Source organism: Lepisma saccharinum, chromosome 3 (assembly GCF_977018435.1).
Source record: "Lepisma saccharinum chromosome 3, izLepSacc3.1, whole genome shotgun sequence".
In the NCBI taxonomy this organism is placed as follows: domain Eukaryota; kingdom Metazoa; phylum Arthropoda; class Insecta; order Zygentoma; family Lepismatidae; genus Lepisma; species Lepisma saccharinum.
The window spans coordinates 133,760,743-133,780,911 of record NC_139231.1 but is presented as its reverse complement, the minus strand read 5'-3'; the positions used below and the strand labels follow the sequence as shown (position 1 = coordinate 133,780,911).

The 20,169-nt window shown below is 37.5% G+C and overlaps 1 protein-coding gene across 3 annotated transcripts in view; it reads right to left on the bottom strand.

Annotated features, from left to right (window-relative positions):
* The window catches only part of LOC145985429 (uncharacterized), a 232,749-nt gene that overhangs the window by 52,338 nt on the left and 160,242 nt on the right, over positions 1-20,169 (bottom strand). For 2 of the 3 annotated variants that reach the window (XM_083119452.1, XM_083119451.1), the window contains exon 2: positions 13,601-13,720. In XM_083119452.1, the coding sequence (XP_082975578.1) occupies positions 13,601-13,720 (120 nt within the window). Of the gene's footprint in view, positions 1-7,106; positions 7,302-13,600; positions 13,721-20,169 lie in introns of those variants that run through there. The other variant, XM_083119453.1, reaches the window with a different exon arrangement.

Sequence of the window (20,169 nt, the reverse complement as noted above, 5' to 3'; positions counted from 1 at the left end):
TTTAAAGAAGCCCAGATGATGATGTATAAATTAGTTACGAGGGCTATTTTCTCTTCAACCTCCGATGGCGCTGCCAGGTGGCCCGTGAAGCACTAGGAAGTGGGGCATTATGCAGCGTAGAAGCTTCAGTACAAGTACAAGCTGAGCGACAGGCACACAGAGATGTCTGCTACAATCGACTCTACTGCCAAGTGCGAGGTGCTTAGTATGATACAGGCCGAGGGGCACAATGCAGCAGAAATTCACCGTCGAATGAGCAGTGTGAACGGTGAAAACTTTTTGAGTGACAGCGTGGTTCGTGAATGGTGCAGGGAATTTCAAAATGGCCAAACGGAAGTTCATGATGAAGGTGGTCAGGGATGGAAGTCCATGGTGAGATCAGATGAACTCATGCAACGTGTGCATGAAGTGGTTCGGATGAAGCATCGGTTCACGATTTCAGAACTGTCTGAAGACTTTCCCTACATCCCAGACCTGGCACCAAGTGAGTTCCACCTTTTCCCGGCGATGAAGAAGTGGTTGGGAGAATGGCGCTTCCACACTAATGAGGAGCTTCGGCACACCATGCAGACCTGGCTCAACAGACAGGCAGCACCTTTTTTTGCAGAGGGTATTAGAAACCTGGTGCATCGATACGATAAATGTCTGAATCTTCTTGGTGATTAAGTTGAAAAGTAGTTATACGTGTATGTAACTTTTGTCAATAAATCCATTTTCCTATTCACTGTGGTTTCTATTTCATAGCTATTGGAGGTTGAAAAAAAATAGCCCTCGTACAATTCATGCAATACACATTTTCCCTCTGCCAACCAGTGATAGCACCAGTGTTAAGTATAGGGGCAAATATTTTCTAGGGGGAGGCAACTTAATATATTTAATGCATTTAATATATCTACCATACAAAAAAATATACATTTGGGCTAAAAGAACAATTATGTAGTTCTTGAAGAGGTTTTCTCGGGCAATCAGCCAGGTGATTTCCGGATAGGTTTCTGAGCTTTCGAGAGCTAACGTCACTCTCATCTTCAGAGATTGAAGTGCAGAGATAAGTCAGGGTGAAATTATACAGGGTGTCCGAGAAGTCTTTGTATGAAAACAAAAATTAACTGTATCCGCTATATGCAACATAGACATGAAAAAATGGTACCAAAATGTTCGGAAACTATTCAAGATTTTTTTGTTTCAGGGTTCTGTAACGTTTCAGTAGTGTAGCAGTGCCAGTGTCCAGCAAACCGGAAATGTACACAAATCAGGAAAAAGCTGAGTGTGTCCTGTGGTTTCACGAGAGCAGGTCACAAAAAACAGTGCAGAGACAGTTTTTAACATCGTACGGAAAGGTGCGCCCGATGGTAGGAGCATTAAGTCGTGACAAATTCAAGACCACAGGATCTGTTGCTCACGCACCGAGAAGTGGCCGACCATCAACCTCAGACGAAAGGGTGGAAGATGTCAGAGTGGCTTTTGTGCGCAGTCCGAAGAAATCCGTGCGTACGGCCTCACGTGAATTACAGATGCTAAAAAGTTCTGTTCATGATGTGTTACACAAATGTTTACTGTTTCGTGCATTCAAAGTGCAAACCCTGCAGACTTTGTTGCCCAATGACGGCAAACGTCGGTATAACTTTGCAGTGAATATGTTGTCACGCATTGACGCTGATAATGACTATCTGGAATGTGTTGCTTTTTCAGACGAGGCGGTTTTTCATGTCAGTGGTTTAGTGAATAGACACAACGTGCGTATCTGGGGTAAAGAGCCTCCTCATGAGGTGAGGGAGTCGACCATGGGCAGCCCGAAGGTGAATGTTTGGTGCGCGCTGCTGCATGACAGAATAATCGGACCATTCTTTTTCTGTACTCCGTGCTACCAAGGGTGCTCACGTGGAGCACCTATTTATTTCCTATTGCCAATAAAACTTGAATAGTTTCCGAACATTTTGGTACCATTTTTTCATGTCTATGTTGCATATAGCGGATACAGTTAATTTTTGTTTTCATACAGAGACTTCTCGGACACCCGGTATGTATTTGGTGTGGGAGAGGTCCGATGTAGGTGGCATTTCTCTGATGTCTGAGCTTCCAGTCGACTATCGCTAACCAGGATGGTTCAAGTTCGAGTCCCGTGTCCCTGTTGAGGTTTTCCTTTTTCCCATGTATGGCTATTGCTTGTTTGATGAGACGGTGCCAGTAATTTGATGATTTATTGATGATCTTGGTGGTTGTGAAGTCAATTGAATGGCCCTCCTGGATGGAATGTTCTGCTAACCCTGATTTTTCGGAATGAAAATTCTTGATGTAGCTGGCATATTCTTTGCAGCGCTGTTCGATTTTTCAACCCGTTTGTCCAATGTAGGCTTTACCGCAGGAACAGGTGATACGGTAAACCCCGGGTGTCTTCTGTCCTAGGTTATCTTTAGGGTTTCGAAGTCGGCTTCTTACTTTTGATGGCGGTTTGTGGATCGTCTTGATGTTGTGTTTCGAAAGAATATAGCTGATGACTGCAGAGAGGTTACCAGTGTATGGGACCATGACTATCTCCTTGTATTCTTGGTTATCAGGTGGGTCCGGGTTTGTTTGTTGCTTGTTCTTGTGTGTCACTCTCTTTAGTGACTTGTTGATAATGCCTTCACTGTATCCGTTCTGTCTGAAAGCTGTGCGCAGGTGTCTTATTTCATCTTGAAGGTGCTCTGTGTTGCTGATGGCGATGGCTTGGTGAAACAATGTCAAGAATACTGTTGATCGCTGCACTGGATGGTTAAAACTCTTGGCATTGAGATATAGGTTGGTGTAAGTAGGTTTCCTGTATACGCTGTGTCCTAAGGTCCCTTCCAGTTTGCGTGTGATGAGGATGTCCAGGAACGAAGGCTGCCGTTGGTCTCTGTTTCCATGGTGAATTTAATGTTCTGGTGCTCATTGTTGAGGTGACCCATGAACGTCATTAGCGCTGCCTCACCGTGAAGCCAGGTAGGTGAACACGAGGCACTCAGTTCAGCTCTACAGAAACTTTCTGTATTTTACAGATACGTAGATGACACCATTGTCATCTGCTGGACGGAGAGCACCTTCAAGAGGAAATAAGACATCTGCGCACAGTTTTCAGACAGAACGGATACAGTGAAGGCATTATCAACAAGTCACTAAAGAGAGTGACACACAAGAACAAGCAACAAACAAACCCGGAACCACCTGATAACCAAGAAGATAGCAATCGTCCCATGCACTGGTTACCTCTCTGCAGTCATCAGCTATATTATTTCGAAACACAACATCAAGACGATCCACAAACCGCCATCAAAAGTAAGAAGCCGATTTCAAAACCCTAAGCCGACCTAGTACAGACACCCGGGGTTTACCGTATCACCTGTTCCTGCGGTAAAGCCTACATCGGACAAACGGGGAGAACAATCAAACAGCGCTGCAAAGAACATGCAAGCTACATCAAGAATTTTCATCCACAAAACATTCCATCCAGGAGGGCCATACAATTGACTTCACAACCACCAAGATCATCAATAAATCAAATTACTGGGACCGTCTCATCAAAGAAGCAATAGCCATACGCGGGAAAAAGGAAAACCTCAACAGGGACACGGGACTCGAACTTGACCCAGCCTGGTTAGCAATAGTCGACGGGGAGGACGGACGTCGAAGAAACGCCACCTACACTGGTCCCCTCCCACACCAAATACATATAACTTCACCTTGACTTATCTCTGCACTCCAATCCCTGAAGATGAGAGTGACGTTAGCTCTCAAAAGCTCAGAAGCCTTTCCGGAAATCACCTGGCTGATTGCCCGAGAAAACCTCTTCAATATTTGCTGCCAGGAAAGCTTCAAGAATTATTTTTAAGTAGTTCTTATTGTTTTCTGGGGGAGCAGCAGGGAGTGACAGACTGGCATGAGTCCCCTCCCCCTTTTCTAGTGCCATCACTACTGTCATCTAGATTAATCTGAATGCTACACCAACAATAATGGGGGCCTCCCGATGACGCAGTGGTAGCATCGTTGCCTTGTAATCAAGGGCTCCCGGATTCGATACCCGGTGGAGGCACATAGTGGTTCGGATCCCACTTTAACCTGTAGGTCCAATGCCGATTAGCCTTACTGTGCATAAAGTGGACTTAAAAAACACAAATTCAAACCAACAATAATGAACCTGTCCCGTAATTGATATTCCACGTTTTATTTAATTTCATTTAACCTGGTGGCTCAGTCGGTAACGCGTCTGACTACCATGCTAAAGGTCCCAGGTTCGATCCCTGGCCGGTTCAAATCCGGGAACTTTTCTAACATTGGAAGCGGCCCCGGTGCACACCCAGCGTTGAATAGCATGGGTACCTGGGGGAAACCCTAGGGGGTTTCACAACCGGATCAAGAAAGTGAGGGGCATTACCCCCACACCCCCTATACGCCTTCATGGCATGGTGCTAAGCACAGGGGAGCACTTTACCTTTTTTTACCTCCTTGTGTATCACTGTAATTGAAGACCAACAATATGGCTTATGGCTTAATGACTTATTTAAGTAAAGATCATCTTTTCATTCTTTTAAATGATATTTCAGGTCAAGGTGCAGCTTATTATAATTTATTGATGTGCAACATTAACACTGAAACAACTTGTGAAGCTTTCATACAATGCATTTTTATAACTTGAAATCATTTGAAAAATATTAATGTAATTCCTCTTATTTCAAAAACACATTCTCTCTATTCCACTGGCACATTATTATGATATATTGGAATTATTTAATGGAACCAAGTATCAAGATTGTAATAGTTCAACTAAACTTAATTCAGCATCAAATATTTAATGTTGTCAATAATGGCATATTTGAAAGCAACTTTAGACATCTCTGATAATAATAACATACTTTATTTTTAAATCTTTTCATAGACAAGATCACATTGGAACTAATACTAAATATGTTGCTTTAAGTTTGAATGAGCTTGGTTTGTTGAATTCAAAATGCCAGTAAAGAAGCAGGTTTTACAATATTTCTAACTAGACATTATTATCCTCAGTGATAAGAAATTACATTAAGTTTTTCTCTTGATTGTTCAATATCCTTCAGTTGGTTAGTTTGTTCTCATCTTTCTACTTTGCAATCACGCATACTGCATAATTTTTCCTGGTGACACGGTGACAGTATGTTTTGATAGTTTTTTTTTGTGGAAAGTTGTTGAATTGAGCTAAGTTCAAGGTCTTAGCTTGGGCTTAAATCTTCCTTTTGTGATTGTTGCTTCATTAATTTTGCTTAATTACAATTCATCCTCGTGACTGTGATTAACCAAAAGAAGCAGATACGCAAAATCTAATCCAATATTTCTTTCTCCAACTCTTTTTCTTCCTATTTATGTTTTATGTTTGGATGATACAATGCAAAATTCTTGTGCATGACATATGTTTGGATAAAAAAGTATAACATTCCTCACAAATGTTGATTAATTTTCAACATTATGAACAGAAGCAAAATATCATGAACACATTTTGCAAATTTAAGCATGTTGATTGGTCTATACCTGAAGGAAAACAGACTCATGACTTAACAGCCCTTTGAGAATTATGACCTGGTCAGGTAGCTTTTACTGTGCGAGAACACTGACTTCCACAGTGTTCTAATTCAGCTTTCTAAGCCCTCGTTGCTTAATTCTTTTCATATAAATTATTTATTAAATTCTGCTTGTGATGCAAGGTCCCTCCACATACCACCAAATGCCATTTTCACAGAGACTACACTGAATCAGTTCACAAGTGAGAAAATATACTTCCTCATTATAGTACAGTCATTTTACTGCCCTCTATCATTTCTCATTGCACAACATTGTATTGATGATTCAATACGTTGCATTCCCATCTTTCATATTGGGATATGCAGTTATGTAAATTAGTCATGCGTGGCTTGAAAGAGTACTTACTTTTCATGACTTGCAACTTTTTTTTTTACAATATTTTGAGAAAATGTACACACACAAGCTGCAATGAAACGTTCACATTGGAACATGTTCTAAAGGACAAGAAGCATAGAATTACAGAGACCAAGAAGATAGATTTGTAGAAAAAGAAGCACTGTGATTAAAAGTCACCATTTCCATTAACTTTAAATCTATATGATATTTCTGTTAAAACTATACTATATGATAGAATAAATATGAAATAACTAAAATGTAGAAAAACCATGCTGACAAACTCATTCAATTTATTCCACACCTCCACACTTTTTGCTTAAAGAATACCAAACATGCATTTGTGCATTGCAGCCAAACAAACTAAAAAGCTCTAGTATGTATCCTAAACTTCCAATGCAGACAGACCAGGGATATGGCATTCACACTTTAATTCACAAATATTGAAATGATATGTAGCTGAATATTATATTACACCAGTGCCAAAGATATGATGCTATCAAAATCCTTCTTTTTGTTCTATCACTGTATGGCAAACCATGAGATTTACATGTGACATTGCTTTCAAAGCTACACAGAAAATTAACTCTCTGCAGATTTTAGAAACTGGAAGCAGATGAAGATCTCATGGAAGCAGAAAGCAACATTTATTAATAAATACAGGATTAATAATGAAAATTTTCATTTTAACACTTTGCACACTTTTTGTGGTTTCTGTAGGACTTCGGAGTACATATTCCTAATATGATAATAATGCATTGAATCACTTTGGCAAAGACCATATGCACAATGCTCACCTGGCATGTTTTCAATGCAGGATCTGAGCTGTTTGCCCAAAATATGGCACAATGAATTGTGATAAAAGTTGTTCGCTAAATATCATTCATTCACTTGAAACCAAAACTCTCTTTGTAAAACATCTCCACACTTTATTCTTATGGAAGAAATTCATATTCAAGGTTTTTAATACACTCTGCTTTAAGAAATTAATAACACTGATGGTCTTTAATACTGTTACACTTTCAAGAAGCAGGATGCTTAACACAAAAGATATGCTGCATATCCCTGGCAGTGAAATATAAGAAGCTTAAAGCTACACACTCATGCACTGAATAAAATAACAAATGCAGAATTGCTCTATAACAATACACTACACTTTTCACAGGAAAGAAAAAAAAAGTAAAATTTGAGTGGCGTGCTACTACCTTGGCCTGTGAAGTACTAAGCAGTGGTGACAACCGTTCTTATTGGAACCTGGATTATGTCTTCTTTCAGCTAGTCTATACATGGTACGTCCAATACCTACGTCACACGTAAGCTTGTTTACTGGCGGAACCATGGATGGGGGTAGTGGAGGTTGCTAGTTCTATACAGTTGTCAGAGGAAACACAACTACAACACTGCAGACAGACAGCAATAGTAGAAGGATAACATTAAGAACCAGTACAAAGAAAGAATTTCAAGAACTGCTCTGAAGAAAGAATGAATTACGACTTCCATTTTCCTTTAACACTGACATGTTACATGTACCAACTGCAGACATCCAATTAAATCATGCACTCAGAACGATGTAATTACAATGAGTCACAAACACAGATAAAATCAGAACTAGTTGATAGATTAATTATCACTTATACTTTTACTTCCACTCAACAATACTAAAAATGCACATATTTTGAATTAGCTAGAATAATAGTAAATAATCAAGAATATTTTTAATGGAAAATCTGCAAGAATTTACTAATATTTACTGAATGCTTCCTATGCAATTTTCAAATGTTTGTGCATACCACAACCACCTACAAGAATGAAGAATTGAAAAAGAAAAAAGTATATGCACTGTATCAAACTGTCTACATGTGTACTATTAGTACCATAAATATACACAGTATTGTCAACCAGACGGACCATGCTGCCTATTTAAAACAGAGAGGAGATTATCATATCACACGCACAAAAAGCACTGAGTCAAGAATATTACCCTTAAAAAATATGTAATTTTGCATTATGATTTAGTGATTGACACACACACACAAAACAGGCACTACAGAACATGATTACTCTTTTTTAAAGTTTTTCTCTTTTTGAAATATAAATTGGTGCACAAAGGTTTTGAAATTTACACAACCCATGTGATTCATAAAATAATTCATAAAAAATAAAAAGTTAATATCAATTTTTATCAAAAAGAAAAGTTTGACTCAGTTGGTTTTTATCCTTGCACTCCACATAAAACAGTACCGATTTTTTTAAAATAAAAAGGAATATTCTATTTGATAATTAATTTTTAACAAAGCTAGATTTGCACGAAGAATGGTCATTTTCAAAAGGGCTTTAAAAGAGTTTCTTACTTTTAATAACTCAATCATTTATTCATTCCTGTTTCTCAAAATATAAATCATAGCTTAATCTTAATTATTCATTATGAATTATTTAAATTAACTATTAATTAATCATTTAATATTATAACCAAAACGAAAAACTTTTAACAAAATATTTGGAGGAACAGTAAAAATAGGTACTTGACAAAGTGAGGCAAAGTGACTACCAATATTACTTCTTATGTTAAAAATGTTGGAACATGATGTAAGTTACGCTTCATCAGCACACACATATCAGGCACAAATATCACATGCATTGTCTTCAAAGTTCAAAGTTAGTTAAGATTAAAATGTCATTTTTTGTTACTTTTTAAAAAATCTATTCGATTGTACTTAATAATTATCTTTGGTGTATGGTAAAACCATCATGCAAAAATTTTTAAAAGCCAATTGAGTCAACCAATTAGGAATGAATATCAAAGCTAGTAAACTGTACTTATATCCTAACTTTCAACATTTCTACTAATTTAGGATTAATTCAATCTGTCACTAATCAGAAGATTAGAGTGGAAAAAAGAAATTCTGCCAGAACGTTTTTAATAGAGAATCTAATTTTTTTTAAAGCAAACAAACACCTGTCATTTCCTATTACACTTAAACATTTCCTAGTCTCTCACTATATTTACATTTTGATTTTTTAACATGTTTAACTTCTCTTATCATATAAGTTGATGAGGATTAATATGCAAATTCATTTTTATTGATGCACATTTCAAAAATATGTTTTGACAAAAAATATAAGTAAATAAAGCCATGTACGAGGCACATGTAAAAAAAAGGGCCGATAATTTTTTACTTGTACCTGGCAACACTGATGAAGCTGTGTGTGCATGGAAGCATGCTTTAGTATTCTGTGCCTGCAACAGAGGTATATTTCTCAGTGTGGAGGTGCGTACATGCGAGTAGCAGGAAGTTGAAATGGCTGATGTAATAGAAAATCCCACCAAATGCGAGGTGATGTCGGTGATTAGATTTCTCAACGCAAAAGGACTGAGTGCAGCTGACATTCATCGGGTTGTGTGCCGTTCACGGACCAACAGTAATGAGTGAAGGAAAGGTAAGACAATGGTGCCGTGCTTTTCGGGAAGGACATTCAAATGTTCATGATGTTGAGGGAGCGGCAGGTCTAGTGTTCAGATGGACGACCTTGTGCAACGTGTTGATGAGAAAGTGCGATCCAATCGCCGTTTCACCATTACTGATCTAGGCAAGGAGTTTCCTGAAGTGTCTGATAAAACACTGCACCGAATTGTAATGGACAATATGGGTTATCGCAAACTGTGTGCAAGGTGGGTGCGAAAAATGTTGACAAACACTCACAAAGATGAAAGAATGAAATCAGCACGTGATTTTTTGGCCCGCTGGGAGAAGGATGTTTTCTCACATAGTGACTGGAGATGACACCTGGTTATCGTACGTTACTGGTGAGTCGAAGCAGCAATCCATTCAATGGTGTCACTCCAGTTCACTGAAACTGAAGAATTTCAAGCAAACACCATCACATCGCAAAATCATGGCAACCGTGTTTTGGTGCCAAAAAGGTGTAATCCTCGTGGAATTCCTGGAACCGGGATGAACCATCACAGCAGATGCGTATTGCCACTGTCTAATCTGCGACATGCCATCTAAAACCGGCGAAGAGGAATGTTACGGTCTGGAATTCTGCTTATTCATGACAATGCCCGCCTACACACAGCTCACCGTACTGTTGCGACAATTCAAAAATTCCGATGGGAACATTTTAATCACCAACCATACAGTCCCGATCTTGCTCCAAGTGATTACTTTCTGTTCCTTCATCAAAAAGAGTTGCTTGCTTCGGAACGTTTCGATGATAGTGAAGTTCTTAAGTCATCAGTTCTCGACTGGCTGAGATCCCAGGTGGCAGATTTCTACGCAGAGGGTCTACGTAAACTTGTTCCATGGTACAAAAAATGCTTGGAGTATCATGGTGACTATGTAGAAGAATAGCCAGGGTATGGACTTGTATAGCATCAAAATAAAAATTTTCTCTCTTGATTTTATTCTCTGTAATAACCAATTGGCCCTTTTTTTTTACATGCCCCAAGAATGATGTGACTGTGACGAAAGCACAAAAACATAATTTTCACATTTTATTTTGATATGTTGGTATGTGGCATCAGCTATACGTTAAGTAAAAAACCTTACTAGCATAAATTTAAAAATAAAATCTAAAAATAAAATATTGAAAATTTCAAATCTCCAATTTCATAACAAAACAAAACAAAGAAGTTTCACTACATAGCAGGACACAATAGTCCTCGGTGTTGTCTTTAAAGTCCATTATCACAATATCCTTCCCATTAACCTATGTTCTATTAGTCCAAATTGTTTGCAAATATTTCTAAGTTTTGTTCCTCATTTAACGTAAGAGGCAAAGTTTCATGACAGTCAAAAAAAATAATTCTGTACATTTTAGGCCTCATAATTAAACATATTAAACTGCAGGAAAGAATTTCAGTATAGAGAAATAACGTGAATTTATTCTTGCCTTTAATTTTCCCTTTATTGTTAGTTCCATTTGTTAAAATCACTGAAATATTTTAAATAAGATATATATATACAGTAATTACATTCTTATTATTATCTAACATTTAAAATCTGCTATTTAATTATTAAATAAACATTTTTTAAAAAAAAAAACTATAGCATTATGTTACTTTCAACTACACATTATTGTTTGTTCATCCTAAAGAAAATTCTCTCTTATTCTAATTGTTGACAGTGTAAATAAAACCTTAATTACAGGATCTGAAATGATTTCTTCCAAAATATACAAAAGAAAGCTATAGTGGCATATGAGTTATGATATGATCGGTACGTTATCAATGCCTTTTTTGTGAGATAAGCCGAAACATGGTGCTAAGCAATTCAATTTGCATACAAGTTCAAGATATGGTTTATAGTATTTTGTAAAAATCTTCAAAGATTTATTTATTTGGTTCAAAATGCAATGATCTGCTGACATTCCCAAAATTTATATTCACCAGCATTATCTTATCTAGATATCAATTTCGTGATTTCCTATCATTAGTTTGGCCTTCTTTATTGATGTCTAAAACAGTCACCTTTTTGGTGATCATTTGAGATAAAAAGGCAGTGAATGCCTTTACTTCTGTTATAATTTTATTCAAAACAAATAACAAAATGCAAAAATGAACTTGCACTTTATAAAAACAAGCACAAGTACAACCTTCCCTCAACTATAAATACGATTTGTATTAATTTGCTCAATGATGATGGAACTTACTGAATGCGTGCGCACCTTGCTTGGTAAACTATGAAGACTTTACAACAATAACAAAAAGAGTCTCCTAAATACATTGCCTTTGATGTTTCGAAAAGTCATACTTTTTTTAAAAAAAAGGTGAAATTCTAGATGCTGTTAGTTGCATATACGAGGAGGTATCAAAAAAGTTTTGCCTCTTCAGGTATGATTTGTTTAATAATGGAAAGATTGAAACAATGAACATACATATAGTTTGCCTGTAGTGTCCTCAACTCCGAGTTACCCTTCCACACAGTTGCCTTCACTTTCGATGCATTTGTGCCAGCGTTTTATCCAGCCCTCAAAACCAGTTTGGAAACATTCCACAGAACACTCCCTGCCCCACCGTTTAGAGATGTTTTAACCTCTTGTAGGTCATCGAACCTCATGCCACGAAGCAAGACTTAGCTCAGACTTAAATAGTTAGGTTCAAAGTGGGAGAAACAGAAAGTGTGGACATGACAAGTAGTGGCAGGCCATCGTCGTTGACTGACGACAACCGCCACAGGGATGATGAGCTCATTTGAGAGGATAGACGCATCACCATCCAGGAAATTTCTGATGCAGTGCACATGTCCTATGGGTCAGCATATGCAATGATTGAGAGTCTGGGATACCCTGAGCTAAGTCTGTGCTTCGTAGCATGAGATTCGATGACCTACAGGAGGTTAAAACAGCTCTGAACAGTGGGGCAGGTAGTGTTCTGTGGAATATTTCCAAGCTGGTTTTGAGGGCTGGATAAAACGCTGGCACAAATGCATCGAACGTGATGGCAACTGTGTGGAGGGGTAACTCTGAGTTGAGGACACTACAGACAAACTATATGTATGTTCATTGTTTCAATCTTTCCATTATTAAACAAATTATACCTCAACAGGCAAAAAAATTTTGATACCCCCTCGTATAATCCTTAGTTATTGAATTTAATTGATGGCTGGGGTTACCCATAACAAACGAATAAATTTTCTATTAAAAATAATCACCACTGCTTTGCTGGCATGCACGCACCAGTCTGTTTTGTTGAAATGCTGGCAGTAACATATTTAGGAGTATTGCTTTTATTGTATAGTGTCTTTGTTTACTGACGCAAAATGATGAGTGCATGTCCTGAGTGCACTTTATGAAGATTATGTTAGTGTTACCAAGTGGTCATAATTCAAGTTCCCCTTATGAGAGCTATCTGGAGCTCATTCAAAGCATCCAGTTGTGGTACAACTTGGGGAACAGGGGGAAGCGAATGATGATGGGAAAAAAGGTTCAAATTTTCACCACCAGGTGGAAATGTGATGCTGAAATAACAACTGTCAGAAGTCAGCCATTTTCAGTTTATGTCAGTTCAACAGTATTCAATATGCACAGCGTTAACCTGAATGACCCTTTGGAAGGGTAAGACAGTGTCACATGCAGCAGTCACACAAAGTATTTCCCAGGATTTTGTTCAGTGTGCACCAGGTTTCAGTACCACATTTACACCTGGTGGTGAAATGTTGAACTATTTTTTCCGTCAGCGTTCGCTTCCACATGCTCTCCATGGCTTCGAACGGGCTCCAAAGGGCTTTGGGTAGGGGAACTTTAACTATGGGCCCCATGGTACAAACTACACAGAAGTATAATAAGGAATGTGGAACTGCTCTAAACAAAAAGAAAAAAAACAATATTTTCAGAGGGGAATAAGAAGAAGGGTAGTCTAGTGAATCTGCCATGCCACACCCAACTTGCTCCTACAGGTAAAAAAAATCAAAAAAAAAAAATCAAGGAAACATTACAGGGTCACACAATACATAACACACTGATTCTTCTCTCTACAGAAAAATATGGTGGTAGAAAAGGGAGGGGTATTTGACAAGAGATCCCATGCAGGTTTGTTTGTAACTATGACAGGCAACAGTAATCATCATCATCCAATGCCTTGCAATACATCTGCATGAGAACCATCACTTGGCAAGACAATATAATTACTCTTGCTTACCTGAACGAATAAATTAATAATATAACTAGTATATTCTATGTACATATTGGTTGAACTTACTTGATGAAGTACAATTTTCCATCCTTGTCTAATGCCTCTTCCCAACCGTATGGGAATCCCTTATAGCCTGGTATCCAATTCTCAGCCGGTGGTAGCCAAGTTGATGTCTGAGTTAAATGACTGAAAATAAAAGAATCTACCATTACTATACTCAATTATTTGATATTATATACAATGATAAGACACCATAAAATTAAAGCAATTAAAAGAAGGTGGCTCAAAAACGAAATGCAAGTTCATCTTCTCACAAAAACGTCATACAACAATTTTCATTAGATATAACTAAATATGACATCAGCAGTTATAATTAAGGACACACCCAAAACACTAACATTCATAGAAAATCCAGATTTTAAGTTAGTCGGTTATTTATAATCGTACTTTTTTTTAGCAGAACACTTCTTATATCAAGTAAGTCTTGAAGCTTTCCTGGCGACGAATGATGAAAAGATTTTCTCGGGCTATCGACCAGGCGAGTTGTGGAAACGATTCCAAGCTTTTGGGAGCTAAAGTCACTCTCATCTACTATAGGACTTCTACCCTGAAGATGAGAGTAACGTTAGCTCTCGAAAGCTTGGCATCTTTTCCACAACTCACCTGGTCGATAGCCCGGGAAAATCTTTTCAACTTCTTATATCAATTTAATTAATTCAATGAATCAAATAAATTTTCTGAAAGAGAAGCATGGTACTTTGATTCTGAAATCAAGAATTTATATTTTGCAATTAGTTCGCCAGTGATGTATTATAATATTCAGATCAGATCAAAAGTTCGTAATGTGTTCTGTTGATGGCAGCTGAAAAAACAAAATGAATCGCAAAGAAGTCTACATTATGGAAATATCTCTTACAAATGGGACTATTACATTATAATGAATCTTTAGTTGCCAGGGATGAATGGGTCTAGTGTGGGGCATCCTGTCTGTACCCTGCTGTTGATGGTCTCTCATGTAAAATTTCCACCAAAATATTTCCATGGGCATAGCCAGAAATTTTTGTAAGGAAGGGGGAAGTTAATTGATAAAACTTGTACATAAATATTTTTATTTTTGTTATTAGGGTTGCTTTTCTTCTACTTTAGGCTAATTGCGACAATGGGGATGAGTGATATGATGAAACTAATGAAGGGACACTCACAAAGAACACCCATGCCCAGGCAGGGTGCCTGGAACCACTGGCTTTGCTAGCATGCTGTGCTGAACACTCCACCATGGAGGTCAGCTTTTATAGAAATAATAATAATTATTATTGTGACGATTATAAAATAACTATCACAAACTAACAAAAATAAACAATTTTACAAACTTATTTTCCTTAGTACTAGGGGAGAGTGGGGGAATAAGGAACATGAAAAATTAACATAGCCAAAAATTTTAAATTTCTAGCATTGATAATTGTTTCTTGGATAGTTGGTAACCCAATGTACCCAGAAAAAAATAATGAGCTCAATTGTACAATAAAACGAGCACACAAAAATTATAAAATAATTGATAAATTGTTTTCACCTTATTCCCCCAATAGGGGTAATAAGAAACAAGGTGTGTATTTTAATGCATTCTATCTATTAAACTGGCTGGAATAAAAAGATACAATCAACATGTGTATCTTATTTACCCATAAAATTTTGGTGCATATATTTTTTTTATATATTTTTTACTACAAAGGAATGAAAATGCTAGAAAATAAATATAATGGCAAAAGTTCTGATACAGCTTTATATTTTCAAAGCGAAAGCAACTGACATCTTCAAATGCTTATTTCTAATAGGTTTTATGGTAAATTAACAAAGAAAATCATATTTGTGACTTTATAACGTCCTTTTTCTTCTCTGCATATAGTGTTTTGATTCTAACTAGGTCTGAGCGGCTTAAAGTAAATGGTCCGTTTCCGTTTAAAGATATAGGGCCACACAAGATAAAATCTTTATGTACACTTTGTATGTTGTCATTAGAAGGCCAATTAAAAGTACCCAAAGATTATTTGAGGAACTTGATTATGCCGCTGTCTTCTTGTCTTAGTAACTCGTCCCACATACCAGCTGATGTCATAGTAAATGGCATAGTATCGTTCTGGCATAATAGTATCTGTTTCACTATCTTCTTGATCTTCATGAGATGACTTCTGCTTGCCATGATGAGAAATCAAAGTGTTATTGATTATTGCCAAAAGCAAGGGGTAATAGACATCAATATCTTATTACCCCATTTGCTTTTCATATTTGGGGTAATAAGATACATGACAATAATCACTCTCTATTTTTGTGACAGAAAGTTAACAAAATAGGACCAGAAAGTCCTATCTTTTGTCCACAGAATAACGTAAAAAATATCAAGAAATTTACTATAGAAAATAATATTAGTGTGAAAACGCTACTTTCCGATGGAAAAGTTTCACACAGGCATAAACAAATGATGGAATAATCTTTAACATAACCACAATCTTCTTGATTTTTTTTACAGTGATAGACAATTAATGAGGCTAGCTTGTGATTTTTTTTCAAATTTTTACTTTCACAAATAATGGAAATAAAAAATAAGTTTCTTATTACCCCTGTTTCTTATCCCCCACTCTCCCCTATATTGTTATTATAATAATTATCCAATATATATATAGCCCCAATCCCACCACTGACTGACTCACTGACATAAATGTTCTCCATGAAGGAAGCCCCGGAGGCGAAAAACGCCCGATTACGACCCCCCATGAAATCGTCCCAAAAGGCCGAGAAAATTCAAAAATCTCTCAATTGGCCCTTCCTTAAGGGTGAAAATGCCCTTTTTTCACGTCCTTAGCAACCGTTGCCACGGGCATTTCTTTTGCACACATTGTTTCCTTCAATTCTTAATTGTCGAGATACATTATATTTCTCACAGATCAATAGCACACAGATGAATGAACTCCTGGCTTTGAAAAGGTGCCTGAAACAAGGGTGACATCTACATAATAAGGAGTTTCAGCCCAGATACAATTACGTTATACTCAATTCGTAAATATCTACATCGTGCTTGTTTTAACTAAATGTTTAGGGGGTATAATTAGTGTTGCCCACGAGACGAGACTTTGGCCTGTCTCGTCTCGTGGAGTCTCGTGGAAATGCTGTCTCGTCTCGAAAATATTCGTTTGTCTTATGACACATGGTCAATCTCGTCTCGTCTCGAATTTTTAAAAGCCTGTCCCGTCTCGTCCCGTGGGCAACACTAGGTATAATGACATGCAATTCCTTAGAGCTTGCCGTGCCTGTTGTTGTCCATGGAAACGGACGTTGCTAGGGAACTTAAAGAAAGTTTATTTTCACCCCGAAAACTACTGCAAGGGAATTATGCTAGACTTTTCCAATTTCAAAATACGAGCATCAAAATTTATTACAGAGGCAAGGTAGGAATTTGAGGGGAATGACAGAAAACAGTTATTATCCAATTACGTTAAAAAATGTGAAAATAACAAAATAGGTAAATATTGCATTTTCAATTTAGTCGCTATTCAATTCGTTTAAGCAAAACATCCAACTACTTATGTTGAAACGGTTATTACTTAATCAGTTCATTATTAAGAAAATAGACAATAATAGTTTGAATATTTGTACCTTATTAGAGCCCATACACACATAAAGTTACTTTCTAAACTTTTCAAAGTTATACATATGTTCCCCATCATCCAATTCAACATGCAGACATTTTCAAAGTCATTAAGATCTATGAAGAACCTCATCTATAACATGATTGCGCCCACAACGTGGCCGAAGGTCACGCATGCGAGCGTACAAGACGTGGCCAAAGGCCACGTCGAAAGTACGCGAGTCATCATTATATTATTGGGAAGATTTCTACTAGATCCACCAAATGAGTGGTCCCATTAAAATGTATACACACTTTGAATGATTATAACGTCATTTTCAAAATTTAAAATAATCTACAGACATGAATAATTTTCTTGGTCAAGCGCATATTTTCAAACTGACTGTTGTGGTCCAGTCACTGCTGGAAATCCGAAGCAATGCAATCGCAAGAATCATTTCGTTCGGTATTTGGGCGCATTCTCGTTCAGTGGCTGCCTTCAATCTGTCGACTCTTGCCAGGTTTTGTGCTGTAAACTCTATCTGTTTTCCATCTCTACACACAACAAATCTAGTGGCGTGAGGTTTGATGGAAGCAGATAGCATTTTTCTGAACCTCTTTATCCAATGCATCTGTTTGACACATTTTCTCAAGTAGTACCACTCAGAAAACTTCACTCTCCGGTCTGGATCATCTTTATTGAGAGTATGGATTCTTCTTGGAATGTAACTCTTCCAATACCAGTGCTTCAAAATGCAACTGATACTTGATTTTGATATTCCTGTTAACGTGTGTATGCATTTTTATGGAGCACCCTGTATGTTTATGTAATAATAATAATAATAATAATAATAATAACCCATGGCTCGATAGCCATCGAAAGGGCCTGGGCCTATTTCCTGACTGCCAGTCTCCTTCCCACAATGATTTTTGTAAAATTTGTACACAACTCGTTCAAGGAAAAGCTCTAAATGTCAGGCGAAACTTATTTGTCATTAAGTATATGTTTGATCTCTTACACAAACATCTCATTTTTGGAATTTCGAAAACTGTTCTGTTTTGTATTAAATGGCAAAGTATGGAGAGAAGAAGAAAAAATCGCCTGCTTCCAGCATTCTACACTCAATTTCTTCGATGTAATGCAATTTCTTACTTTGGTTATTTTGTTCTGAAGTAGTAACTTTATGTTATTGAGTATAAAAATAACAAACAAGCTTTCTGTCTTTTTTGTAACTTTAAAGAAACTATGATAATTTCCAGGGGGCCGACGGACGGGTCGATGTGCATGACATTATGGCCATGCTAACCGAGCTTTCACATGTTGAAATCACTTACTCTGGTGGCTCATCATTATTCCTCTTTGGAAGAAGTGTTTCCGTTTTCTCCTCTGCACCTGTTGAAATTTCCACCATGGTTACTTCCTGAACAACTGACTGCACCACACATTGAAGTCCTTATCTCGCCATCACCCCGATCCCGTGTTGACAATGCTCACACCTCACACACTCTCCCCGCACTGTAGTGACACTTATCGGGCCTCGAGGTGGCCATATCCCCTTGTACACTCAATACCTTGACAGCTCTTAACACAAACACCACTTTAAGCTGTTGACTAGCGATACCCTGCTTCGACAAGCAAAATCGACATCACTAGTACAATGAAAGGAACTCGTTCGCCTCGCGCAATGCATCGTGGAAAACATCACGTTAATAGGCCAAATCTGTATATTTAGAGTTTTATTCCATTCCATTAAGATACGAAAAGCCATCACTCTTGTGCGTTACCCAATGACATAATTTTTTTGATACAATAAATATGGCCCAAATATTTCGTTCTGGTTTCCTAACAAGGACGACGGGCAACTTTGAAACGAGAAATTTGCAATCTAAATCCCATTATTTCACGGTTCGCAAGTAAGCTCTTACCCTCATGAGCCATTTACATTCGAGGAACAAGACTTTGAAAGCTTTAATGCGGCAATTTGAATACTGAAATGAGGCGTGTAAAACGATTATGTGTGCATAAGAACGAACGCATTTGCTCTTTATCTTTTGAAACAAGACACAAAAGTCATTTGTTTGTTCTGCTTCCGATTCCTAGCCCTCCAGAAACGTAAGTACACTGGAAATCTAGTTCATTTTACAAAATGTGCGTTATATAGTTTCGATGTAATACGTGTAAGAAAGTTTGATAATTTAATGTAACGGTGGCTAATAACAAGGGTAATATTTGTAAGAGGTGACGGGGAATCTTGCATCTGCATTCCTCTGGTTCAAAATGTACTCGTATATCTGGAGAAAAACTACAAAGAACAAATTCTTAGAAGTTGACGTACAGATGCTATTAGCTGGATCCAAATTCCAAACGTAATCTCTGGAGTAAGCGCACAAAAAGTCTTCTGCGCAAGTAGGACTCGAGAAGGCTCAACCAATCAACGCGTGAGAGGGGAAGTGAGTGCATGGAGGGTAAAAAGCTGTTGCAGCTACCAGCTGTTTGCTTTGCTCCGCCCGCTCGCTTTCTCCACCGTTATGCGCGGCATTGATTTATAGAATCCGAGACAGAGTGTACTGTTCCTCTTTATGTTTTATGCTTATGACTTTTGTTCATTTATAATACTTAATCACCGGAGTGATAAAGTGTTTAAAAAATATTTTCGTCTTGATTTCAGTAGAGACAGATCGGGGGTAGAATATAGAATGTAAACAAAAAGAACCGCGTTAGCAATAATTAAAAATTGTCACTTTTATGGGTAAAAGAATGAAGTTTAATATTGTCCATATCAATGATACACTGAAAATGGAAAATAATGTCAAGATCTTCATAGATCTTCATCTCAAGACTGATTGCGGGGGAAATTTCGACACATTCTGCTTATGGCCTTATGTAATAATACGCAGCACCATACTGTATATTGCGAGTATTCTCTATAGGTGCTGCATCCACTCATTTACTTCTTGGACGAAGGCGCTGGTGAGGAAAAGCCATCTGCAACAATAATTTAAATTACAAATTATC